Source organism: Chlorocebus sabaeus, chromosome 20 (genome assembly GCF_047675955.1).
Source record: "Chlorocebus sabaeus isolate Y175 chromosome 20, mChlSab1.0.hap1, whole genome shotgun sequence".
Lineage (NCBI taxonomy): Eukaryota > Metazoa > Chordata > Mammalia > Primates > Cercopithecidae > Chlorocebus > Chlorocebus sabaeus.
The window spans coordinates 14,174,980-14,201,074 of NC_132923.1; the positions used below are offsets into that span (position 1 = coordinate 14,174,980).

The 26,095-nt window shown below is 45.2% G+C and overlaps 1 protein-coding gene, 2 non-coding genes and 1 pseudogene across 3 annotated transcripts; all 4 read left to right on the plus strand.

Moving 5' to 3' along the window:
* Positions 1–8,633: 8,633 nt before the first annotated feature.
* LOC103247258 (uncharacterized) lies at positions 8,634–16,380 on the plus strand (annotated as a pseudogene).
* On the plus strand, positions 11,001–11,071 carry TRNAG-CCC (transfer RNA glycine (anticodon CCC)). The gene has a single exon. It is a non-coding gene; the product is annotated as a tRNA-Gly (tRNA).
* Positions 16,160–18,073, plus strand: LOC140709349 (uncharacterized). Its single transcript, XM_073008111.1, has 2 exons — positions 16,160–17,078; positions 17,650–18,073. The coding sequence occupies exons 1-2, from the start codon at positions 16,831–16,833 to the stop codon at positions 17,738–17,740; spliced, it is 339 nt and encodes a 112-aa protein (XP_072864212.1). The 5' UTR covers positions 16,160–16,830; the 3' UTR covers positions 17,741–18,073.
* Positions 16,516–16,587, plus strand: TRNAE-UUC (transfer RNA glutamic acid (anticodon UUC)). The gene has a single exon. It is a non-coding gene; the product is annotated as a tRNA-Glu (tRNA).
* Positions 18,074–26,095: the final 8,022 nt, after the last annotated feature.

Here is a 26,095-nt window from a genome sequence, read left to right on the forward strand (position 1 = left end):
CTTGGCTCATTGCAGCTTCTGTTTCATGGGTTCAAGTGATTCTCCTGCCTCAGCTTCCCGAGTAGCTGGCATTATAGGTGCCCACTACTACACCCGGCTAATTTTTGTATTTTTAATGGAGATGAAGTTTCACCATGTTGGCCAGGCTGGTCTTGAACTCTTGACCTCAAGTGATCCGTCCGCCTTGGCCTCCCAAAGTGCTGGGATTACAGTTGTGAGCCACCACGCCTGGTCTACTCTATGCCTGTTAAATGGAGCTTTTAGGCCATTCACATTCAAAGTTACTATTCATGTGTGAAGTGTTATTCCTGTCATAGTGTTAAGCTAGCTGCTTTGTAGACCCAATTATGTATTGCTTTATAGGGTCTATGAGCTTTGTAATTACATGTGCTTTTATGGTAGCAAGTACCATCCATGTTTAGAACTCCTTTGAACATTTATTACAGAGCCTGTCTGGTGTTAATGAATTTCCTTAGCATTTCTCTGTCTGGGAAAAACTATTTCTCCTTCATTTATGAAGCTTAGTTTGGCAGAGTATGAAAGTTTGACAGGCCTTTTTTTTTTTCCCTTTTAGGTGGCTAAAAGTAGGCCGCGGTCTCTTCTGACTTGTAAGATTTCCGTTGAGAAGTTTGCTGTTAGTCTGATGGGATTTCCTTTATAGATAATTTGGCCCTTTTCTTCAGCTGCCTTGAAGATTTCTTCTTTCACATTGATCTTGGAAAGTCTGATGACTGTATGCTTTGCAACAGTTATCTTGCATAGTATCTTGCAGAAGTTGTCCAAATTTCTCGTATCTGAATATCAGTCTCTCTAGTATGATTAGAAAAATTCTTTCCTGAATTATTCCTTCAAATATGTTTTCCAGGTTGCTTACTTTTTCTTCTTCTCTCTCAGGAATGCCAATAAGTCATAGGTTTGATCACTTTACATAATCCCATAATTCTCAAAAGATTTCTTCGGTTTTAAAATTCTTTTTTTTTTTTCATTTGTGTTGGACTAGGTGAATTTGAAAGACCAACCTTCAAGCTCTGAAATTCATTCTCCTGCTTGTCTAGTCTATTGTTAAAGCTTTCAATGTATTTTGAAATTCCTTTAGTGAATTTTTTCAATTACAGAAGTTCTATTTTTTTAAATATAGTTTTCTTGTCTTTCATATTCTGTATTGTTTTTCTGGTTTATTTGTAATGGACTTCAACTTTTTCTTGGATCTCGTTGAGTTTCCTTGCAATCTGTATTTTGAATTCTCATCTGTCATTTCAGACATTTCAGTTTGGTTAGGATCCATTGCTAGAAACGAATGCAGTCCTTTGGAAGTATGTAAATACTCTGGGTACACTGGAGTTCTTTCACTGATTCCTTCTCATCTAAGGAAGTTGTTGCTTCTTATGTTTGAATTTGGTATTGTTTGGATGAGGATTTTAAATTTTTTTATTCTTTTATTTCCTTGATGGTATGACTGTGGCACATGTAGTATATGATTGTTTGACTTCATTTCTGGGTGCTTTCGGGGGGCCCTAGCTCTGTATGTGTTTCTTGGTTGTAGATAGCTTCTAAGCAGTAGCTTTCTCAGATGCTGCTTGTTGTGGTGATGTACTGGAAGTAAAAGCTAACACACTGACCCTTATTGGGGACTGAGGGTGCAGAATTCTCAGGAAGCTTATATTATGGACTAGCACTAAGTCCTTCAGGTTGCAGTTTTTTTTTATTCGGAGGTCCAGTTTAGGATGCAGTCCAGTAGATGGTACTTAAGAGTAAGGGAGGGTAGGTAGCCTGGTGTCCAGTGGAAACACCTGCCCTGACACGTTGGTGGCAAGAGATCACGTTGGGGTGTGCTGAGGCCTCAAGGGAAGGGGCAGAAGTACACTAGCTCCTTCTCCTGAGTAGGCAAGAATGTGATATGCTTCCCTATCATGGCCCTGTCACAGAGCTCACAACCTTCAGTTTATAAAGACTTTGTCCTTTGGTTCCTGGCTGTGGTGCAGCTGAAGTCTGTAGATATGCCACTCTGACAACTACCACTAAAATGTGGTTCAGGGCAGAGTCTCTTCTCCAAGTCCAGGGCAGGCAACTCCATGGCCTGTCTTTCATTGCCAGGGCACTGCAGCTCTGTATAGAGACGTTGAGTTGGGCCTGTCCTTCCTGAAAGCCCAAGCAGCACAGGCTCACTTTCAGCCTGGGTGGTACCACCATGAATAACATGAATAATGTTCTCTCCTAGTGCACACTCACTGCGTCCTGGAGAAAAGAACCACTGCTACGTCTGCAGCCGTATGGAGGGGAGGAAAGGGATGACCCCTACTTTTCCTGCTTTTTCACGCCCATTCCTGAATGTCAGTGCTGCCCCCTTCTGTGATTGGTGTCCTGCCAGTGTTTTCTTTGTCCCTAGGAGGGCTTTGGCAGTCTGTGCTTCCCCCTCGCTTATGGGTGGCCCATGCTCAGCGTTAGCTCTCCAGGGGTCCTGCAGCTCCCCAGGGACCTGCCCTGTACTTGCCAAAGTCAGAGTTGGTTGTGGGCATATATTTGCAGGTGGGCAGTGATTCAAGGGTAGAGAATCCCCAGGCAGGATAGTGCTCCACCATGGGTACACAACCAGTATGGCAGCCAGTCTCAGTTTGAGTGTGAGGAAAGTGCAGGCATGCCTGCATGTGCTGGCCACTCAGTTCTCTGTCCCTGGGAAGTTTTCAAACTGCTACTGATGGTGTTGCCCTATCATGAGGGCAGAGGGTCTCCCCAGCAGTTTAACAGTCAGCAGATTGTCAGAGGGGTGAGGGGAACAGAGAAGCACTCCCACTTACCCTGTGGGGCTCCAAGTTCCTTAGGGGTTGATTTCTGCCAGACTCTTGCTGCTTTCCTTTTCTGCTCCCCAGCTACTTCCTGTGGGCACTCCAGCAGGACCTGGCTTTCTTCTCTCTGTTTTCTGTTTGGAATGTGTCCATTCACTGGTAACTTTGATCTTTCTGAGGAGAACTGGTGTCAGATGTCCCTAGTCAGCCATCTTGGAAACCCACCAAATTTCACTCCAGACATTTTACAGATAATCTCATACATACATTTTATTCGACTGGGATGTTAGTTGACACATATGTATTCCTTGGTCCTGTTTTATCAGCCAGTGATTGAAAACTGACTGAGTATAAATAATAGGAGTATATAGCTGAAAAAAGATATTTCCCAGGAGACACCCTCCTGAAATTCTTGCTTTAACAGTGGAAATAATTATGTTTGATACAAACTCCTTTGACATGTCTGGAGGGTGAATTAGGTGCTTTGGACAGGGAAGCTGAGGCCAAGGCTTGTGTGGTGGCTCTGCTGCCATCAAGTAGTGAGGGAGATTGGGAAAATCTTTTAGCCTTTCTGAGCCTCCGTTTCCTCATCAGGAAGATCAGGTTATTGTTCTAGTTCTCTAGGGTCACTTTCTGCTCAGTTTTCTCTGAGTCTATGAGTGAGTGAGATGTGTATTCAACATACTTTGGACGCTGCAGCGGAGACTGACTTTGGTCCCTACTGCATGTTTCCAGGACCCGGCCCAGCCTGAGCCAATGCCCTTAAAGTGCAAAGCTGAGACACAAAATGGAAGAAAGTCAGCAAGTTTGGAGGATGAAAATAATTTTTTAAAGTCCAAAGTAATAGTGGAACATGTGGTAGCCTATGGTGGTGAGACTAAGGACAGATTTCAAGCTGGGTTCGTATAAGTCAGGGGAAAAGAGTGTCTACAGCATCATCAGATTCCTCAAAGAACATCTTGGGCTGAGCAGTTTGTAACTTACTCCACAGTGAACTTGTGCACCATGTGAAGGGGATCCATAAGATAAACTCAGGTCTGGTTTATACTGAGGGGAAACACCAAGTCTAAAGAGGAGAACACCAATTCCATGAAACCCTGCCCAAGACCCAGGGGCCTTGACCTTGGGACTGCCCTAGCAATGGACTCTCCTCAAGTAAGTGTGGGCTTAGCAGGAATAAATGGTGCTTAGAGAAGTGTTGGAGACTCCATTCTTACCTTAAATAGTTCTGTCCTAAGTTTAGGAGGGGCCAGAGTAGGAGAATTCTTGTATCTGAAGCAGCGATACTGATAATGTTCTTTTGTATTTACAGTTGAGAAAGGCTTCACATACAATATCTTATAAATATGTTAAGTGCTGAATTTTCTTTTCCCTGTGTTTAGCACTTGGGTTCAGATATTAATGTCTTCCTGAGGAACTCAAGCCAGTGGGAGGATGAACACAAACAGATAATTTCAACAAATGTGATAGCTCTCCTAAACTGGGAGTGATAGCTCAAAGTATATGCAGGCCAAAAACACTCTTCTCTATAAAAGGGTGAACCATTGAGAGGAATTGCTGAGGACAGTCTGTTTTCATCAAGTCTTATCACAGATAACTGGTCCCAGGACATGGACCAAATGGTATAGAGTAGAGTTCTTTCTATGGAAGAGAAATTGTCCAGCCATTGGACAAATATTACTAAGAACTTCTTTAATTCTTGGCCCTAAACTAGGAACCATGAATTCAGAGATCAATAAAACATTATCTAAACTTTCAAGGGGATCCAGGTGAGTAGTCAATAATGGCCAAATTGCATGGGAAGTGTTCTGACAAAAACATGACTAAAATATGGGAGAGGGGGAATAAGATTAAAAATAGGAAATGGCCTGCAGTCATTGCAATGATAATAAATGAATGAGAAGAACAACTTTACACTCTTAATTCAACAATTTAGAAGAAATGGACAAAGTTCTTAAAATCCACAAACTAGTAAACTCAACCAAGATGAAATAAACAATCTGCACAGTCCTATAAACACTGAAAAATTGAATTTGTAATTAAATAACTCCCCACAAAGAAATGGTCATGCCAAGATAGTTTTACTGAAGAATTCTACTAACATTTAAAGAAGAATTAACACTAATTCACACAATCTATTCTGGAAAAATATAAGAAGAGGGAACACTTCCCAACTCATTTTATGAAGCTAATATCATCCTCACACCAAAACCAGGCAAAGACAGCACAAAAGAAAACTATAGACCAATATCCCACATAAATTTAGATGCAAAAATCATCAACAAAATATTAGCAAGTCAAATCCAGCAATGTACAAAAAAAATACACCATCACAAAGCAGGATTTATTCCAAGTGTGCAAAGTTTGTTCAACATTCCAAAATTAATCAGTGTACTCTACCATATCAATAAACTAAAAAGAAAAAGGAGATGATTATACCACTTGAGGCAGAAAAAGCATTGGCAAAATCCAATACCCCTTCATGAATAAAACGCTCAGATTGCTTACACAATCCCTCTTCCATGATTTCTTAATGTGAGCAAACAACTCTTCTGGTAAACGCAATTTAATCCGCCACCCTTGGCTCGGTCAGGTCGTCGGGTTGGGCCGCCTTTGCGCTTTTCCTTTGGATCTGCCCCTCTTCTGGGTTTGTTCTCTAGAGCCAGGGGAAGGACTGAGTCCCCTCTCTTTGGCTCCTCTTGTCTTATCAGAGACCTCACACCCCTTCCCTTTCCAGAGAAGCTTCAGAGAATGCCTTGTTGGGTTTGCTGCAACCCGGCAGGGCTCAAGTATATGGGGATGCGCTCTGTTAGTCTGTGTTTCCTCCGCTGTGAAGGCTCTTCCCGCTCCTGTAGGAAAAGGCAATGCTCCCTTTGTCTTGTCCATGTGGGACTCCAAAGGGTCCAGACCCAACATAAAGGTGGCGAATCCTCTCAGAGTGGGCAGGGGAGGAGATGGAATATGGGAATGGGGCGGTAGAGGGGTGGCATTTCATGAAAGTTCCTGATTTGAGGCTATCATGAAGTATGCCTCTTTGGGAGCTCGGCCTTCCAGTCGCTGGTGAGGGTAACGTGCCACCAGTCTCTGGTGAGGTCCAGTCGCGTCCCCCGGCTGCATTTAGAGCCCAAACCAGAACAAAGCCGGCACTGCGGCCTGGCGTTCAGTGACGCAGCGGTGGAAGCACTCTGGGGAATATGCAGAGAGAGAGAGAGAAAGGGGGGTGGGGGGGGGGGAGAGGGAGAGAGAGAGAGAGAGAGAGAGAATGAGAAAGAAGAGATTTTAACGTCTTCAAACAAAAAGAGACTCTTTCTGCCTGTTGACCGTCTGCTGTGAGGTGAACGTGAAAATCCATCCAGACGCTTTCTGTGAAAACCGCCTTTACTTCTTTGTCCCTCTTAGGTTAAAATTCGCACTCTATAACCCTATTGAACAGGAAAATTACCAAAAGGCAATATAACACGTTTCAGTTTTGTAAAGGGTAAAATGAAATGCCCTTCAAGAAGAATCAGAAGACCGACGAGGGAGAGAGGAGCGATCGTGAAATCTAAGTGGGCTGTCCCCGGGTCTTCCAGGGTTTTCTACTCGGCCTCATGAAGGCGTGGCTTGGCCTGAGTTGATGTGCCCATATTTTCAAACAGCCAAGTGCCCAGAGTCACAGCCTTTGCTATGGTACCTGCTGAAATTTGAAAGCGTGATTAACTATTACTTAAATTGAGTCGGGCAGACTAAGAGACAGCGGCCGTGAAGGACGCCCTTTGGGAGGAAGACGTCGAGGCCTTGAGGCCAAAGGGCCAGCGAGGAAAGAGCGCGCAGCTCACGCCCTTCGGCCTGGGGAAGGGAGGGCAAGGAAGGTCCCACGGTTCCTGGGAGGACGCGAAGAGCCAAGAGTCCCTACGGCCGGCGCCGGGGAAAAGGCCCCGAGGCGGGGTCTGCATCCATGGAAGGGCGGCGTCCACACTTCTGCGTGGCGTGGGGCGCCCGGGGCTCGGACGCTCAAAACCGCCGGCTCCTGCCGCTTCAGGGAGCCAGAGAGTGTCAGCTGGGAGGGTCTCGCACACAGCGCTTAGTTCTGGAACTAGATACCCTGCGGGAGGATGCGCGAAGCCCGGGTATGGGTCCCCGTGGTCTTCGTTTGGAGGGTAGGCGCGGAACGCTAAGCCTGGGCCTGTTGGGAGTCGTAGTCTTCTTTATGGCTGGTGCTTGTGGGACTTTTTTTCAGTCGAATTTGGAAATGCAGTTGAATTTCTTACTTTGGAAACTATAATAGAAATGGCTGATCTAAGATTTTCATGATTTATATTTTGTCTTATCTGGTGTATGTGTGGTTTCTGTAGTGTGGTGGTTGTCACGTTCACCTCACAGGTGAAAGGTTCCTGGTTCGAAACTGGGCGGAAATGTGGGGGTTTTGCCCCTAAATTTAGTGAGTTTAATCGAGGTTGGGAAACAAACAGAAAAGTAGTTGAAGCTGTGGATACATTTTAGACCTTATCAATCTAGACAGATTGTCGATCAGGCTTCAATTTCCACTGGTCTGCCAATAAGAGGGTGTCACAGCAGGCCTGCTTAATATTAGCTTTGGTTCCAGAAACTCCTTAAAGTTCTCTTCCTTCTCTTCTATCTCCTGAATTTTCACAGGCTGACACTGAAAGTGGATATCTTAGCGCATTTCCTAAGGGTCCCGCTTGGCTTCGCTTTACTCTGATCCAGTTGCAGATCTGGCTGATTTGCGAGACAATAAAACAAAACATTTTTTAAAAAGGTTCTAAATATGCATCTGGAACTCTTAGATTCGATATTCCGAAATCACACCAATTATGTATATACATTTGCATGCATACCCCTTCCCCAAATAATCCTCAGAAAACCGTTAAGTGTCCAAACTACTCTCCGGAGGCTTATGTAATCAACAATTCAATAAATACAATTCGTAACATGTAGTGTACACATCCTGTATTGCCCATCCTTCTCTATTGCTTTGTCCCCGAGCGCCCTCAATTTTGCCTAAATGGGTTCCAGGCCATAGCCACCGACTCTTGCTTGGCCTTCTGGCCTCTCCGCAGTGCGCTTCAGCACCATTGCGCCAGGTGAGGCTGCTGAGAACAGCTAAGTGGCCAGCACTAGTGCAGCTGGAGGCCAAGGCCCAGAATCTTCAGGAATCTGCACTTCACCCAGGCAAAAAGCCCAAGGGCTCTCCCCACAGTTTCCCAACATCCCTCTACAGATTTTTCAAAAAGTAGACTTATTAACCTGTAGAGGTGGAGAGAATCAAAGAAATCACAAGATATCTCTGAGGGAAAAAGGAGAGTACCAGGAGTACATCACTTAAGAGTATTGAACCAGCAAGCCAAGGATAGGAGAATGGAATGGATAGGATGACTGCAGGGGATGGTACTGAGGTGAATAGGAATGGCTACTTACTATTAATAGGTTGAGCCAAGCACACTAATGGGGGCATAACCAAAATACTTAACAGGGCACTCTTTTACCCACCATGTGTTTTACAGCATAGTTGCTGAAGGATGTAGCACCCTGCTGGTTCTAGAAGCTTCCAGAGCCAAGGAGCTAGAGCATGAGAGCATAAAAATCCTGTCAATTGAAGCCTTGGGCTCTACTCTGCTAAGCCTGGCCCAGAGACTGGATTGCAAATGCAGGTGCTAGTGTAATGGAATGGATGTTTGTGTCCCCTTCAAATTATATATCAAAGCCTTAAACCCAAGGTGAAGGTATTTTGGAGGTAGGGCCTTTGGGAGGTAATCAGGATAAGGTTATGACCATGGGATCTCCATGATGAGATCAGTATCATTATAAGAAACAGAAGAAAGACCAAAGTGTTCTCTCTCTCTCTCCACCATGAGAAGACAGAAGGAGAAGGTAGCAGTCTGCAAGCCAGGGAGAGAGCCCTCACCAGGGAACCGAATCAGCTGGCAGTTTGATCTTGCACTTCTCAACCTCTCACACTGTGAGAAAGAAATTTCTTATGTTTAAGCCAACCAGTCTGTGGTATTTTGTTATGGAAACCTGAGTTAAGATAGCTGGTTCACTGGGGAATCCACTGGGGTGAATCTGTGAAAAGTTTGTGACATGTCAAGTAGTTTACTGCTCCTGGATTTGAGTATTGGCAAGAGCTATTAGAATGATGAGTATAGAGGGAAGCAGGGTACAGATAATACGGTATTAATCATTGTACTGAAAAAATAAAGGGACGTTACATGGTTTTAGGCTGAAGTTATGTGCGGATTTAAGCTGTGGAAAGGTCACTCAGCATACAGTGTGGCAAGTGAATGGTACATACTACAGTGGCTCTAGGGAGTCCAGTTGCTTTTTTTTTTTTTTTTTTTTTTTTTTTTTTTTTTTTTTTTTTTTTTAGATAGAGTCTTGCTCTCTTTCGCCCAGGCTGGAGTGCAATGGTGTGATCTCAGCTCACTGCAACCTCTGCCTCCTGGGTTCAAGTGATTCTCCTGCCTCAGCCTTCCAAGTAGCTGGGACTACAGGTGGATGCCACCATGCCCAGCTAATTTTTTTTTTTTTGTAGTTTTAGTAGAGATGGGTTTTCACTGTGTTAGTCAGAATGGTCTCAACCTCCTAACTTCATGATCTGCCCACCTCAGCCTCCCAAATTGCTGGGATTACAGGCAGGAGCCTCTGCTCCTGGCCAGGAGTCCAGTTTTTTTCTGCTTATGTTAATGGATGCAAGAGCTGATAGATGGAAAAGTGTGGTAATAAAGTGGCAGTAAGCTTGAGTATCCAATAAACTTAAACACTGTTTTTTGAATTGAACTGAAATTGTTGTGTTGTGAAAATGAGAGTTTATCCAAAGAAAGATATGGCTTGGTAAATAGGATGGATGGTGGTCCTCACCAGTTAGATGAGGTCATGACCATGGTATCTCCATGATGAGATCAGTGTCATTATAGGAAATGGAAGAAAGACCAAAGTGCTCTCTCTCTCTCTCTCCACCATGTGAGGACAGAAGGAGAAGGTAGCAGTCTGCAAGCCTAAGTGTGCTAGGCAGGAGTAGAAACAGGTTTTAGTGATTGTTGAAACACCCAGGACACTACTCTTTGGGAGATGCTGTGCTTGGGTCTGATCACTGAGTTTTAAGATAGAGGGGGGTCCATGATGCTGACAGGGAACTCACTGTTGTGTTGAGTTTTAGCATCTGTGACTCTGAGATGCATATGAGGCCTTTGTAAATTTAAAAGTTGAGAGCAGAAAATACAGGTTTGTATTTTAGAAGGAGATTTGGGAATAAATTTAGTTCTGGTTGATATAGATAATATGTTAAGGTTTGTTGGCCAGAGCTGGTGTGTGTCTTGGGTGTTGGGCAAAGAACAGAGAACACCCAAAGCTCTGCGAGGTCAATGTAAAGGGTGATTTCCTTGTTGGGCTCAAGTTTATGACCCAGCCTGGACCTAGCTTGGCTTCTCAGCTAGAGAAGAAGCATGATTCCATGTCACACACAGCTCCTGTCTTTGAAAAAGTCATAACAACTCTCAGACCCAACATGTGGGGCAAACTCTGGATTTTTCTCTTCAGTTTAATCTCTCCAGGGAAAATTGAGGAAAGAAATCTCTCTACTATTTGAACTTCATCAGAAGACTAATATGTTAATATTTTGACCATCAATATTTCCTTAAAGTAGTCTACTCCTTACATAGATAATATGTCAAAGCATATTAACTTAGGAAATTGGATTCTCCCTAACGATGAAATATTGACTGCAAGCATTATTAATCTTTTCATATCACATTTCCTTCAAATGCTTTATACATCTTCAGGCAGACGAATAATAGTATTATTATGATTACAAGACCGGTCATTACTCTTTTGCCAAAAAAACCAGCAACAAAAGACTAACTCAGTGGACCAACCTTTGTTTCTTCATTATCTCTACCTTGATTTTGTCCTTTTATTTCCTCTTTCTTCTAATTCTGCTTCTGCTTCTTATTTCCTCCCTGGATTAGAACTTTACTTACCTAAACTACCAGTTAGGTTACCTCTCAGAACCACTAAGGCAGCAGTTTGAGGTTGACAATTGAAGATTTAGGATTAGAAAAAAGAAACATGAATTAATTTCTGGTATTTTATTACATGGGTTTGTAATGCAGGTAGAAAGACCTTTCTGAGAGTTAAGAGTTTGATCTGATAAATGAATTAGTTTGATAAATCTTTCTAGATACTCTTTTTGGATATCCTCCAGGAGGTTGGTAGGGAGAGGTATTGGTAGTTCAATGGTAGAATTCTCGCCTCCCACGCGGGAGACCCGGGTTCAATTCCCGGCCAATGCAATCAGGTTGTCCTTTTTACTTCCCTGCAAAATTATACTCCATAACCAAATAGTGCATTTAGAGGCTTGGCCACCACAAAGTAAACTGCCAACACTCGTCAAAGTAGCGGCAAAAGACATTCAGGAGACTAACCCAGGACCCGTGCAGCTGTTGGACTCAACAAACGGCTTAGCAAAGTGGCAAGCACGAAGTGTTTCTGGTGAGTCACTGCAGTTTTGATATTGGTATCTGTTACTTTCATCTATTCTCTGGACGGATCCCTGCAAACCCAAAGAACCATCAGGTTCCTGATTCGCGTGCTGGACCTTGGGCTTACTGCTGAACCACTATGTAGAGGATCAAGAAATGAAACTCCAGGAAGGAGAGAAGCTGCAGGCGGGGCAGTCACCTCAAAGGTCCAAGAGGCCTCGGCAGCCCAAAGAAAGGGGAGGTGTGTGGGGAAGAATCTGCGTGGAGGTGAGAGGAGCGGCAGAGACTGGTCCTTGAGCAGAGGTGGCCAGTGGACCCTCGGGGCTGTACCCCAGACACCGTGGACCGAATTTGCTAACATCGTCAGCCACCGCGGCCTCCGCGAGTTTTGTGGGCCCATTGGTGTTCCGCGAGGGATTCCGTGTGTCTGGCAATGTGTGTCAACAGGTGTTGGCCTGAAATTTGGCCGGGCACGGTGGCTCACGCCTGTAATCCCAGCACTTTGTGAGGCCGAGGCGGATGGATCGCTTGAGGTCAAGAGTTCAAGACCATCCTGGCTAACATAGTGAAATTCCGTCTCTACTAAAAATAAAAAAATTAGCCGAATGTGGTGGCATGCATCTGCTATTCCAGCTACTTGGGAGGTTGAGGCAGGAGAATCGCTTGAACCCGGGAGGCGGAGGTTGCGGTGAGCCAAGATCGCCCTGCTGCGCTCCAGCCTGGACTACACAGCGACTCCAGGGGGAAAAAAAAAAAAAAGGAGTGAAAGAAGGCAGAGGTGTAGATGGGACAACAAGATCTCCCAGGAGGCTTGTTGTAAAGGCAGTGGCCGGATCCTGAGAAATGAGACTTTTTAAAATTATGTAGCAGAGTAGGGAGAGTGTAACCGAGAAGCACGTGAAAGAGAGAAAAGCACGAAAATCTGCAGATGTCCAAGAATAAAACATAGAAAATAGTGTGAGTGTTTTTACGTTAAAAAAATATATATATATATAAAAGAAGTACAATGGTTGTCAGCAGGCTTTGTGGTCATGTAGTGGTTAATACTTCTAGTTGTGGTTGCTGCAACCTGGGTTCTAATCTGAGTCACAGCAGTGTTTTGTATCCTGCGATTGTGGCTAATAGACCTGTCATTTGCTTCCCCTTTAATCCTAGCAGCCTCCAGAGAGCAGAGTAAACCGCTGGCCCAGAAGGGCACCAGCTTCTGGAGTTTAGCCCACAGTGCATAAACCAGGGGGCGGCCTGGTCAAAAGGAAAACTTGGACATGCTCTTAGTCTCACAATTGAGCAGAAAAAAATCCCGCAGGTGAAGATGCTGCCTCTCAAGGACCCTTTGTCTGTAGCTTCCACTGATGAAATAATGCGGTTATAGTCTTTCTGGTAGAGAAAACAGCTGTATCAGTGGGATTTTTAAAAAACACAAAATGAGAACGAGCTTTTAGTGAGTTTACAATAAAATCTAAACCAGTTGTCATGGTCGACACCGGCTTGCCTCCATTCCCCATCTGCTGATTTTTATGAGAGCATAAAAATTCTCATAAAATGAGATTGTGCAGGGCACAATGGCTTTAGTGCACCTCTGCTGTTAAGACTATTATTACTATTATTAGTACTTTTGAGATGTAGTCTTGTTCTGTCACCCAGGCTGGAATGTCGTGGCTCAGTCTCGGCTCACTGCAACCTCCGTCTCCCGGGTTCAAGGAATAAGAACAGTAAATAAACTACAGTTCACATAAAGTGTACAAATCTTTAGTGCAATTTAATTTTGATAAATGTAATCACCACCCAGCTCAAGTTATAGAAAATTGCCATCATCTGAGAAAGGCCTGTTAGAACGCCTTTCCAGGCAATTCTCACCCTGTGTCCTCTTAATCACTATTCTGATGTCTATTCCCATAGGTTACAATCGCCTGTTCTTAAAGTTCACATGAGTAAATGGACATATCTTTTGTGTCTGGCCTTTTTTCTGCAGTTATGTTCATTATACTCATGAGATACATCCACGTAGTTCATGGATCACTTTTCAATTGTGGTGTTACTGAATTCTTGTGATGAATGTTCTTGTAACAGTCTTTTTGTGCACTTGAGATTCATGGAAGTACTTCAATTGCTTGGTCATGACCTGAGTATGTTTGACATTGGTATAAATTGCCAGTCTTCTAGAATGTTTTTTCACCAGCAATGACAGTTGAAGTGGCACCAAATTCTTGTAGGCATTTGGTGTACTAACTTTTTAAAATGTAGCTATGCTCTCAGACCAAACTGGCCAACATGGTGACACCCCGTCTCTACTAAAAATACAAAAATTAGCCGGGCATTGTGGCATGCACCTGTAGTCCCAGCTACTCAGGACGGGGGAGGTTGCAGAGAGCCAAGATCCCACCGTTGCACTCCAGCTTGGGTGACAGAGTGAGACCCTGTCTCAGAAAATTAAAAAAGTAACCATACACTGATGAGTGGTTAGTGATATCTCCGTGTGGAATTAATTTGTGCTTGCCTAGTGAGCAATACTATAAAGCATATTTTCTTATGGCTTCCAACATATAAGAAATTATCCTTTTCAAAGGCCTATTTGGATATTTTGCCCAATTTTATTTGGCTTAGCTCCATATTACTGATATACGAAAGTTCTCTTATATATTCAGGAATTGAGTCATTTTTCAAGTAAATATATTGCAAATGACTTTTCCCAGTCAGTGACTTGACTGACAACTGAAAGCTGTCAAGTGAAAAATCACACAATTTATAAATTTAGAAAGAAAGGAGATTTTATTTTTTATAAAGGGTTACAGCCTGCAAGGCGTCCATTCTGACAGACTGGGAGCATACCCACCTACTGAAACCTGAAAAGTAGGTTTCCAGGGAGGGGAGGGGGGAACAGGGATTTATGTTGATCTGGTTGGCCACATATACATATTCAACAGGGAATAGGAGGAGCTCTGAATATTCGTGAAGGGATCCTGCTGCATGCATGCTGAGTAAACATGCCTGTCACGTGCAACCGATGTTCACTTTGGGGTGGAGACAACATTTCAATACATTATAATAATTAGGCCTTATGCTTCAATAGGTGAAGCAGGGACACAATGGCAATCAGGTGCACAGCCTCTGTAAACTGTCCAGAACCAGTTCACAATCAGTGGTCTCTTATCAAGAGAAAGTTACTGAAATCAGTCTCTTGTCCAATCAAAGCTGTCGTTATGGCTTGTGTAGGGAGGGCTCAGCCAGTTTATGGTAATGGGTGAGCTGCAAGTACTTCAGCATTGCTTATCTCAAGGCCAGTGCTTGTTTAGCTAGAGAAAAAAAGGAAGAAGAAAAAAACTTGTGGCAATTAGAACATAGTTTATTCTTTAAGTTGAGGGGTGCACAACTTAACTTTGCCTCGCATGGTCTTAGGTCTTGTTTATAATATAGTATCTTACTATGGTAAGCAGTCTGTTCTGTCAGTCTTACGATCTCTATTTTAACAATAATGCTGGTCAGTTGTGTCTAAACCACAAAAGGGAAAGAGTATAAGGACAGGTGTCTGATCTTCCAAATACTGGCCAGGAACTCAGTATTTAAGACTTCTCTGGGGTCTCCCTGACCAAGAAGGGGTCTGTCCAGTTGGTTGGGTGGCTTCAGATTTTAATTTCAGTTCTCAAAATATTTAATTTGATGAAATTTTGCCATACTTTTTCTTTATTTTTAAAGCCTGTTCTATAATAAATCTTTCTACTCAGGGTAGTGAATGTATTCTCATCTCTCTATGAGTTCCAGAGTTTTAGTTTTAATTTTTAAATCCATGACATCTAAAATTCTACTCCTAACCAAAACATTCTTGGGAGTTACCAAGGACAACTCCAAAAATCTTCCATAAATGGTCCTGAAAGAACTTACTGGAATCCTGGGCTGCAGGGCACAGTGGCTTTAGTGCACCTCTGCTGTTAAGACTATTCAGAAATTGTCTTTGTGAACCCATCAGGCTGTTTAAAAATCAGCAATTTAGGACTTGCAGGCAACATGCAGTTATGCAGCAGCTGTAGTGGCCCATAAAGCTTCTCTTCAACTGAAAGAGGCCTGAAACTGCAGGGGGGCGAGAGGACCCTCCTTGAGCGAACGCAGCCCTTTGCCTGGCTGGCCCTGGTCAACAGGCTCGGAAGAGGCCGATTTGGAGGACAGAACGAAAGAAAAGACCTAAAGGTTTCGAATCTCATGATGTCAAGATGTTAAAGCCTAAATCCTAAGGTCCAGCTGTGAGGGGGAGCGAGGGTGTCTCGAGCTGGATCGATCCTTGAGCCTTCACCTGGAGAGTCCTCTGCACAAGTTCAGAGAGCAGGACAGCTGCGCACCAGTTGTTCTCAACAGGTGGCAGCTTTGCCCTCACACACCTCTCCCATCCGCGCTGAGACGCTAGGCCACGACTAGGGGAAGCGGGAGGGAGAATGTTAACACCCTGGCATGTATCTAGTCAGCGGAGGCGACGGATGTTGCTAAACACTTTACAATCCACCGCGGGAGGGCCCCTCCCCCACCCCATCCCCACCCCGAAGTAGCTATTACGCGGAGGTGCAGAAACTCGCGTGTAGATCAATGCCCACGCACTTGGCCGGTGGTAAATCACGAATTGGCGACCAATTGGATCTTGGATCTGAGGAAAAAACTCCAGCGTCAGAGGGAACTCTCCGTTTTGCCCGGAGCAAACGGAAGGGTGGCGTTGTCATCTCCTAAGACGGGAAAATGGCAGGTATCACAGGTTGCAGGGGAAGGTCGGAGACCAGTTGAGGGCCCTGGAGCCTTCCTGGAAAGAGTTTCCCATGCAGCCCGTTTCGGTTTCCGCATCCGTCTGAGTCCTTTATGATCTTGGGGGTACCGGGGTCTGGGTCCTTTATGATGCAGAGGGAATCCCCGTCTCACCCCGGGCCCCTCCCCGCTCCCGCCTCCTCCTGGCAACCCGGTGCGCGGCTCCGGTCCTGGCGACCCGCGACGGTCTCTCCACTTGCCGCTTCCTCGCAAAGGCGCATCTCTAGGCCAGTGGTGAGCTGCGGCGGGGTCGCTGCAACTCGCTCCAGGACTCGGGACTTTGGCCTTGGTGCGTCTTGCGGAGCCCTTGGTGTGTCGCCTGCAGGCTGTTTTTTTAAGAAAGCGGGGAAGCAACAGCCATGTGAGACGACTCCAGGAGCAAAGAGCGACCCTCACAAAACCCAAGTCCTCCCAGAGCACAGGGAAACTGTCGCTTCAGACCGAAGAAGGGAGAGAAAACACCTTCCCGTATCTCCCTGGTGGTCTAGTGGCTAGGATTCGGCGCTTTCACCGCTGCGGCCCGGGTTCGATTCCCGGTCAGGGAATTGTTTTGCACTGACCGCCTTCCCGTGGGAATCTTCCTTTATTACACTGTCAGCCGGCCTGCTCCCAGGGTCAGATGCAGAACAGCCTCCACAGGGAGGGGCACACCCGGGCGAAGTAGGGCAAGTCGTGGTGGACCACCTCTCACGACACACTGCTCCTATTTATGTCCGTGTCTGTCATCCGCAGACACAGCTTTAGAGAGCGACTGAGTGTCTCGCTCAGGTGTACACAACAGTGCAGAGATGCCAGCCCCCGTGGAGGTGCACCCAATAAGCCCACCCTCTTTGCCGCCGCCGCCACGAGGCGCCTATCTGGCCGAGTTGCGAATAATTAAGAGAGAGGCCAAGCCAAGTCGTGGCGTTTGTGCGTGCCCTGGACACGAGCACCGGCCAGTCAGCGGAGCCTCCTCACCCCCGTTCGCAGCTAAGGTTCGCAGTTTAGGCCTTCGGAAGAGGCGACTGGAGTCGATGCCCACGAGGTTGGGAGGAGGGTTAGCAGCTGGTGAGGTCCTCGTGGGCGGTCCCATTTGCTGATTGAGCGGTAGAGGGAGGCGATGTTCGCTGAGCCAACAAAGACAGCAGGTGGAGTAGGCACAAATGGAAAACTGTGGCCGGTGCCCCAAAGGAAGGCAGGTGTGAAAACCAGCACTAGGACGTCGAAGTGATGGTCTCACAGTTAAATCCCACACAGTCTACACTCCACTAAGCACTTGCGCACCCTCCCCATTTTCCATTCAGTACTCCCAAGAGGGGTTCCGACGAACGCCGTGTCCACTGTGAGGGGAGAGCGGGAGCCAGGGAGGTGAAGTGCACAGACTGGGCAGAGGCGGCGGGCAGAACCGCGGGGGTGAGAGGGCGCGGTGGCTGCGGGGCGGGAGCCGCTGCTGAAAGGCAGCCTGGGTTGTCGTGTGGGGTGACTGTCGGTGGAATCCTTGGCTGAGAGTAGTTTGGAAGAATGGCGAGGGGCGGCAGTGGGTAGGGTGGTGACCCTGAGCGTCAGGCCAGGGCGAGGAGGCTGTGCTGTCCCTGCAGGGCATGCACTCATTCCAACTTACCTGGCAGGGGAGAGACCGGTCACGAAGGGCGTTCTCCCAGAGTGAAGCTTCTTCGTCGCACTCTAGAGTTGCTGATTCCTGTGATTTCCTCAATGTGAGAAACGGTGTTTGTGCTACAAGAGGGCTGCCCTCTTTACCTAACATAACGGGGTTCAAGACTGACATCGCCTCACGCCCACCCGAAAATGTTTACGTGGCTTCCTTGTCTCTTTTTTTCTGTCCTAAAGTCGCCCCATCCTCACACCCCCTCATTTTTTCCTTCTACACTGGAGAGTATCTCTCCCTCTAATTAAAAGTTCCACCAAATATTTGAAATATCTCAACCAGAAAGACTGCAATGAATACATTATTTCATTCGTGGAAGCTACAGACCAGCTAGGTGAGAGTTGCCTGATATTTTCTGCTAAACGGTGAGGCATAGAGCACTTCGACGGTTTCTCTTTGGGCCTTTGTTTATGTACTATTGGATTTCCTTCTTTTCCCCTGACCGTATGGCACTGCGGGTCCAGCGGTAAACCCTGCTTTCTGGCTTTCTGGCTGCAGATAAAGGCGGCAGCTGGTGCAGGAATTAAAGCAACCCAAAAGACACATGGGTTCGCCCCAGTAGGTCCAAGATAGAGTCTGACTGTACCAGGATTCGGAGGTTGCTGCAGGCACAGCACAGAGTACTAACCAGTATAGAATCCCAAAGCACGCCACACCTACTGCCTGTCGTTTTGCTTCCCCATCCCTCTTTATTTGTTTATATATGTTTTTTGAGAGACAAAATTTCACTTTGTCGCCCAGGCTGGAGGGCAGGGGCGCGATTTCGGCTCACTGCTACCTCCGCCTCTCAGGTTCAAGCGATTCTCCTGCCTCAGCCTCCCGAGTAGCTGGGACTACAAGCGTGCGCCACCAGGGCCAGATAATTTTTGTATTTTTAGTAGAGAGGGGCTTCCACCATGTTGGCCCATCTTGTCTCGAACTCCTAACTTCAAGTGAGTGATCCACCCACCTCGGCCTCCCAAAGGGCGGGGATTACAGGCATAAGCCACCGCGCCCGGTCCCCCAATTTTTTTTTAAATGTAAAAACATTTATGCGATTTTTACCTCTTTATTCTTGGGCAGCTACAGGTTCTTGTGATTTTCTCTCACGTCTTCTCCTCTCCATTCTGATATGTATCCCATCTTCTCTGCATCCAGCCGGTGCCCTCTGCACGGGCATCCTGGGCTGTCCCATTGTCTCGTCCTGGTCTCCCCTGCTTCTCCCTCCTCCTTTTCACCTTTTCCCTTTTGACTCCCTTGCCTCTTTCCCCCTCCCGCCCCACCGACCCGATCTACTGAAGCCGAGTTGAGTGAGGGGAGAGCAAGGGGAGAAGATGATTGCCTGAAGGCGGCGCAAGAAAACAGAAAGAGCTACTGTGAGAGCCGTCGGGGCGTTTGGCTTCTCTTAGGCCCCGCTAGGCTCAGGCTGGGGTCGCAGATCCAGGCATTTCCAGAGGCACTGGCTTCTGAAGCAGGCGAGGGTCAAGGCAGATTGAAGGCCATTCGGCTGCCCTTCTGGCTTCAGAGTTATGCAATATACACATTTCTAACGCGCAACAACACGATTAGTCAACCCACCCTCTCCGGTTTTCCAAAGTTTTGTAGTCTGCACACTTGTCCTGCAGAAAGCGAATGGCAATCCCTAGAGTTAGTGATGGCTTCATCTACGTTGAGATGAAAGTGAACGCTTAATCTGTTTCGTTGAATATGAACAGGAGAGGTTGTCTCCGTGTCGCAATCCGTTAGCCTTTTCGGCTATTAACCGGAACGTTGGTGGTTTGAGTCCATCCAGGGACATCCTTTTAAATGTTGGTATTTGTGGCCAGGCACAGTGGCTAACGCCTATTAATCCCAACGCTTTGATAGGCTGACGTAAGGAAACCTCACTTGAGCTCAGAAGTTCAACACCACATGAACTTCTGTGAGAATCCCATCTCATTAAAAAAAAAAAAAAAAAAAATACAGTTGTTTCTCCTCAGGCCTATCACTGTATTTAAAAGTGAGAGAGTGTTCACTTATCCTTGTGTCTTGTGCATCCTATGAGAACACAAAGCAAAAGGTGCCTCTCCAAGCCTCCTAAAAAATAAGATCCCTCCAGAAAAAAACTAGGCTGTATGTATGGGAACCTGAAAGTGTATGAAGAAAGAAACTTCAAAAATTCTGCCTTGCTTTTCACATTCTGCCTTCAAGTGGTATCATACCTCTTCACATTACTCCTCTCTCTGCCTTTATTCTATTGTCATGCATTTTACTTTACACGTGTTATAAACCTTACAATCCATCTTTATTACTTTTGTTTAAACAGTCAGATGTGTTTTTGTTTGGTTTTGGGTTTTTGTTGTTGGTTTTGGGTTTTGTTGTTTACTCATCTTAAAAACAACATGAGTCTCGCTCTATTGGCCAGGCTGGAGTGCAGTGGCACAATCTTGATTCACTGCAACCTCTGCTTCCTGGGTTCAAGCGATTCTCCTGCCTCAGCCTCCTGAGTAGCAGGAATAACAGGCGTGGGCCACCACACCAGACTAATTTTTGTATTTTTAGTAGGGGGGGGCTTCACTATATTGGCCAGGCTGGTCTTGAACTCCTGACTTCAAATGATCCGCCTGCCTCAGCCTCCCAAAGTGCTGGGATTATAGGCGTGAGCCGCCACACCTGACTAGTCACATGTTAAAATTATTTATTTGCCTATGTAGATGTCATTTCTAGTGTCTTTTTTTTTTTCATCCAGATTTTCAGCCGGTGTCAGTTTCCTTCTGCCTGGAGGATTCCTTTAACTTTTTTTTTTTTTTTTTTTTTTTTTTGAGATGGAGTCTCGCTTTTGTTGCCCAGGCTGGAGTGCAATGGCACAATCTCAGCTCACTGCAACATCTGCCTCCCAGGTTCAAGCAATTCTCCTGCCTCAGCCTCCCATATAGCTGGGATTACAGGCATGCGCCACCATGCCCGGCTAATTTTTGTATTTTTACTGGAGACGGGGTTTCACCATGTTGACCAGGTTGGTCTCAAACTCCTGACCTCAGGTGATCTGCCCGCCTCGGCCTCCCAAAGTGCTGGGATTACAGGCGTGAGCCACTGCGCCTGGCTGTCCTCTTTCTTAATTCTAACATCATGTTAGGTCTGGTTCAATTTTGATTAACTGATTATTTCCCTTCTTTATGGGTCATCATTTCCTGGCTCTTTGCATACGTGATATTCTTTAATTGGATGCTGGACATTGTGAAGTTTACCTTCTTGCATACTAGCTATTTTTAAATTCCTTTTTTTTTTCCCTTGTCAGCAGGAAAGTTATATTTTATAATTCCTATAAATCATCTTGAATTTTGTTCTGGGGTGCACTTAAGTAACCTGTAAACAGTTGGATCCTTTTGGATCTTGCTTTTATGAACTTTTACGTGGTTCAGGAGTAGTGCTCAGTCCAAGGCTGATTATATCCCATTGCAAAAGCATTATGAATTATGAATAATTCCAGTCTGACTGGTGCGAGCAGATACTGTTTTCTGTACTGTGTGAGTACCGGATGCAATTCCATGATTTTCTTGGATGTTTCTTTCCCTGGTACTAGTCAGCTCTTTTCACAATCACGCACTGACTAGTGCTCTGCTGAATACTGGTGGCAGAACCTGTAGATATGCCCAGATTCTCTCTCTGCTTAGTTATCTTCTCACTGGATCTTTGTCCTGTGAGCTCTGTCTTGCTCTCCCCAGACACTTAGCTTCACTTCCTCGATTCAGGGAGTCTGCAACCGATCCTTTTCTTTGTGCCTAACCTGGAAACAATTCTGCACCAGGCTGGCATTCCCTTCCATCCCACATGGAACTGGGGGTTCAGTGTAACTGAAACAGTTGGGCCATTACATTCAGTTTGAACCAGTTGATTTGCATATCTGTAAAAGAGTCTGGAAAATGAACCCTAGGCCTAATGTGAATGGTGAACAAAATCAGATCTAGAAGTATTGAATGTATCATAAGCTAAGGAGAATTTTTTAAACTAGCAGCATTAGTGATTCAGGTGGAATGTTTTTCTCTTCCCTAAATTCAGTTTCTGGCCAAAGTATGTAGTTTTTTTTTGTTTTGTTTTCTCACTGTCAATATAACCTCATTTGTTGCATCTGTTGGAGTCTTTATTACTCAGGTGAGTCTGGTCTACATAGAGATTCAGCAGCCAGGTGCAGGGCCACTGTGAGCTGAGGAAATGTGGGAAAGAAAAATCCCATTGCCCCCCGTCCCCCTTTTTTTTTTTTTAAGAGTCTCACTCTATTGCTCAGGCTGGAGTGCAGTGGCATGATCTCTGCTCACTGCAACCTCGGCTCACTGTGACCCCTGCCTCCCAGGTTCAAGCAATTTTCCTGCCTCAGCCTCCCCAGTAGCTGGGGTTACAGGCACCCGCCACCACGCCCAGCTAATTTTTGTACTTTTAGTAGAGACAGGGTTTCACCATGTTGGCCAGGCTGGTCTCAAACTCCTGACTTCAGGTTATCCACCCCCCCATCTCCCAAAGTGCTGGGATTACAGGCGTGAGCCACCACACCCGGCCCCACTGGCGTTTTTGGAATAAAAGATGGCAATACATTGTCTCCTCATCAACGTGTCTGCCTTGGGGGCGGGGTTGTGATACTGGAGGAATTAGTGCTTGGCCTGAAGTGCAGCAACAACCCCTCCAGCCCACCCCACTCACCTTCTAGAGTGGGAGGTAAGTTCTGGTGTGTATCTATGGGTTTATAACCTTTAGAGCTAGTAACCTTTTCACATTTATCTATACTCCTGGTGGATCCATGAAGTCCTGGCAAAAAAATCATAAAGTCACGGTTGATCCATGACATTTGTGCTGGGCCTTGGGCAGAAACTGAACCTCCAGGAAGATGTGTATATCTGGAGCGGGCTGGCAGAAAGCTGTGAGGAGAGCCCTTGGACCTTTGACCTGGGTAAAGGGCAGATCCCTGAGAATTCAGACGCCTTGGCCTGCAGTTACACCAGTGCTGGCCACTCAGTGGTTCCAAGCAGCAGTCTGGCACCCAAGTGCCTAAGCGCTTCCTCCAGAGAATAGAAGGCAAAGCAAGCCCTGGATGCAGTGACCCCAGACCTGTCAAGGAGAATAGAAGGCAAAGCAGGAGACATGGGTGGGAAAGTGGGTGAGAGCCTTCCGGGACCTGTACACCATACATCGGGAATTACGTCTATTAAAACTGTTGGTCCTGAAGCCTCTGGAGTTTTCTGAGAAAGATTATTTAGGGGTAGGGAAATGTAAAAATATTTGAGACAGAGTCTCAAAATACATCGTTAATGTAAAAATATTTGAGACAGAGTCTCGCTGTGTCGTCCAGGCTGGAGTGCATTGGCATGATCTCGGGTCACTGCAATCTCTCCCTCCTGGATTCAAGCGATTCTCCTGCCTCAGCTTCTGGAGTAGCCGGGATTACAGGCACATGCCATTATGTCTGACTAATTTTTGTATTTTTGGTAAAGACAGTGTTTCACCATGTTGTCAGGCTGGTCTCAAATTCTTGACCTCAGATGATCCGCCCACCTCCATCTCCCAAAATGCTGGGATTACAGTTGTGAGCTGCAGAGCCCAGCCTAGAAATATTACTTTTGTGGGGCACAGTGGCTTACTCTTGTAATCCCAGTGCTTTGTGAGGCTGAAGTGGATGGATCATCTGAGGTCAGGAGTTCGAGAATAGCATGATCAATACGGTGAAACCCCCAGCTCTACTAAAAATACAAAAATTAGCTGAGTGTGTCGGTGCATACCTGTAATCCCAGCTCCTCAGGAGGCTGAGGCAGGAGAATCACTTGAACCTGGGAGGCAGAGGTTGCAGTGAGCCAAGATCAGTGAGCTGAGATGGCGCCACTGCACTTCAGCCTGAGCAACAGAGCGAGATTCTCTCTCTCTCTCTCTCTCTATATATATATATATAGTCCTAATTTGTGTGAATATGGAATATTGACTCCATATCCTTGGCTTGAGATCCAGATGCAGCTTCAGGTTGGTTTTCTCAGACAAATCAACCTGTTCCACATCTGTGCTCTGAGATGGAGGGCAGCCAAGCAGGATTCCCAGGAAATAACTCCTGAGCTTTCAGAGCTGTAATCACATTGTCAGCCCATGGAGAAATTCCGGCATTAGAAGAGAATGAAGAGAACTTTGTGAGATTTCCTGATCGAAAACAACATTGGTGTGTTGCCCTCAACCTCCCTTGCTGAAATGACTGCCCGGTGACAAATGTGCCCTTCCCCCCTCGCCACTCTGACTAGCAGGACAAGGAATGAGGTGTGGTTCACTGTGAGCAGGTTTGTTGATTAGCAATGGCATTCCTTTCATGTTTCTTTAGAATCACCTACGTATTTCCAACCTTCAGGAAACCAAGGGTGTTGTCGCCCGATTTCAAACCGGGGACCTTTCACTTGTGAGGTGAACATGTCATCACTCCACTACACAAACCCCTCCCAGCTCCTGGCACAAGACACATTCCTGAAAATGTTAGCGTCTACTGTTTTTAACCACTAGAGTTTCCAATATAAGAAATTCGACTGCTTTTCAAAATTTGAGTGAAAAAGACACCAGGAAACACAATCCCTCAGGCAGACAGGCTGAACCCTCATTTATAGTTCCACGCCTACCCCGAAGCCAAGACCCTAGGGACCCCAATCTGGCTTTGGGATCTCACATCTCAACATCTCACACAGGGTTTCCAGTAACTAAGTGCCCATGTGTGGAATTCTCCCGGCTGATTCTTTCTGGCTCCCAGAAGCTGCAGGAGCTGGTGGGTTTTGAGTATCACGTTAGAGCCCTGACAGAAAAGATATATCAAAAAAAAAAAGAAAGAAAGAAAGGAAGAAAAAGGAAAAAAGCAGGAGGAAATCCATCTATCCCTACTTTGCTTTTCCTAAAGACAACAGAAAACTGTGGTCCCACACATTCTGCTACAAATCTTGGTGGTCCTTATGGTCCCGGATTCATTTCCTTAACCTACATATTGAAATATCTTTGCCAAAAAAAAAAAAAGAAAAGAAAAGAAAAAAAGAAATAGCTTTGCCTTTACTTGGGGTTGTTTTGTTTTTCCTTGGTTTGAGGTGGAGCCACTTTATGCTTCTCCTCCTGATGCACATGTATGTCCTTCACATACTAGTTTGTCTTAGCCCCCACATTTGTTCCTGAAACACTATACTAATTTGCTCTCTTCAAGGAAGCTACTAGCCTTGCCTACTTGCTGAAATATCTCAAGTAATTCCAAGCAAACGGCTTGAGTTTATATTAATAGAAGGCTAGATTCCTAGAATGACCAGAAAACCTGTGGAAAACTCTCCAGTGACTCCCTTTGCCGTAGAAGATAATGCCAAGAGTCCTTCATTGTCATGGATCTATCATCTAGTTTCCGCCTACCTCTTCATTATTATCATTTCTAATTTTGTTATTCTTCATTTTTTATATGCCTTCTTGTACTCTCTGAAGCTAACCAACAATTTGTTTGTTTCAAAACAAATAAATGTGATGAACAAAATAAATGTGGTTTTTGCCCTCATAGACCTTATTTTCTGGTTCAAGATAGTCCCAGTAAACAGAAAAATGAGGGAACATACTTTACCAGTTTAAGTTTATTCTCTGAAGAAAAAGTGCCTGCAGGGGATAGAGGAGAGAATGCTAAGATAAACCTAATTTAGATTGAATGGCATAGGGTTGTTTTCCCAGAGAAACTGACAGTTAACCTGTATGTAACCTGAAGGGTAAGTAAAAGTTGTCAGGTAAAGGGAATATCCTTTTGGACAGAAGAATCGGTGTGTACAAATCCCCTGAAGCAAGAACTGGATGAGTTGGAGACAAGCAAAGAAGGCTTGTATAAATTGGCAAATAAAATGATATATATTTATGGTGTACAACATGATATTTTGATATACATATGTATTGTAGAATGACTAAATAAAGTTAATTAACATATATCTTTAGCTCATGTACTTGTTTATGGTGAGAACACTTACGATCTACTGTTAGCAGTTTTTAAGTATATAATACGTTATTATTAACTATAGTCACCATGATATGCAATAGAGCTTTTAAAATCATTTCTCCTATCTAACTGAAATTTTGTACGCTGTGACAAACATCTTCAAAACTCTCCCCTCAACCACTCACCCGATTTCAGTCTCTGGTAACCAACATTCTACTCTCTGCTTTTATGAGTTTGACGTTTTTAGATTCCACATATGTGTGAGATCATATGGTGTTTGTTTTTCTGTGCCTGGTTTATTTCACTTAGCGTAATATCATCCAGGTTCATCCACGTCATTGCAAACAGGACTTCTTTCTTTATATGGCTGAATAATATTTTATTGTGTATATATATCACATTTTCTTATATTACGTTGATGCAAAAGTAATTGTGTTTTCTTTTTGTCATTACTTTCAATGGCAAAAACTGCAATAACTTTTGCACC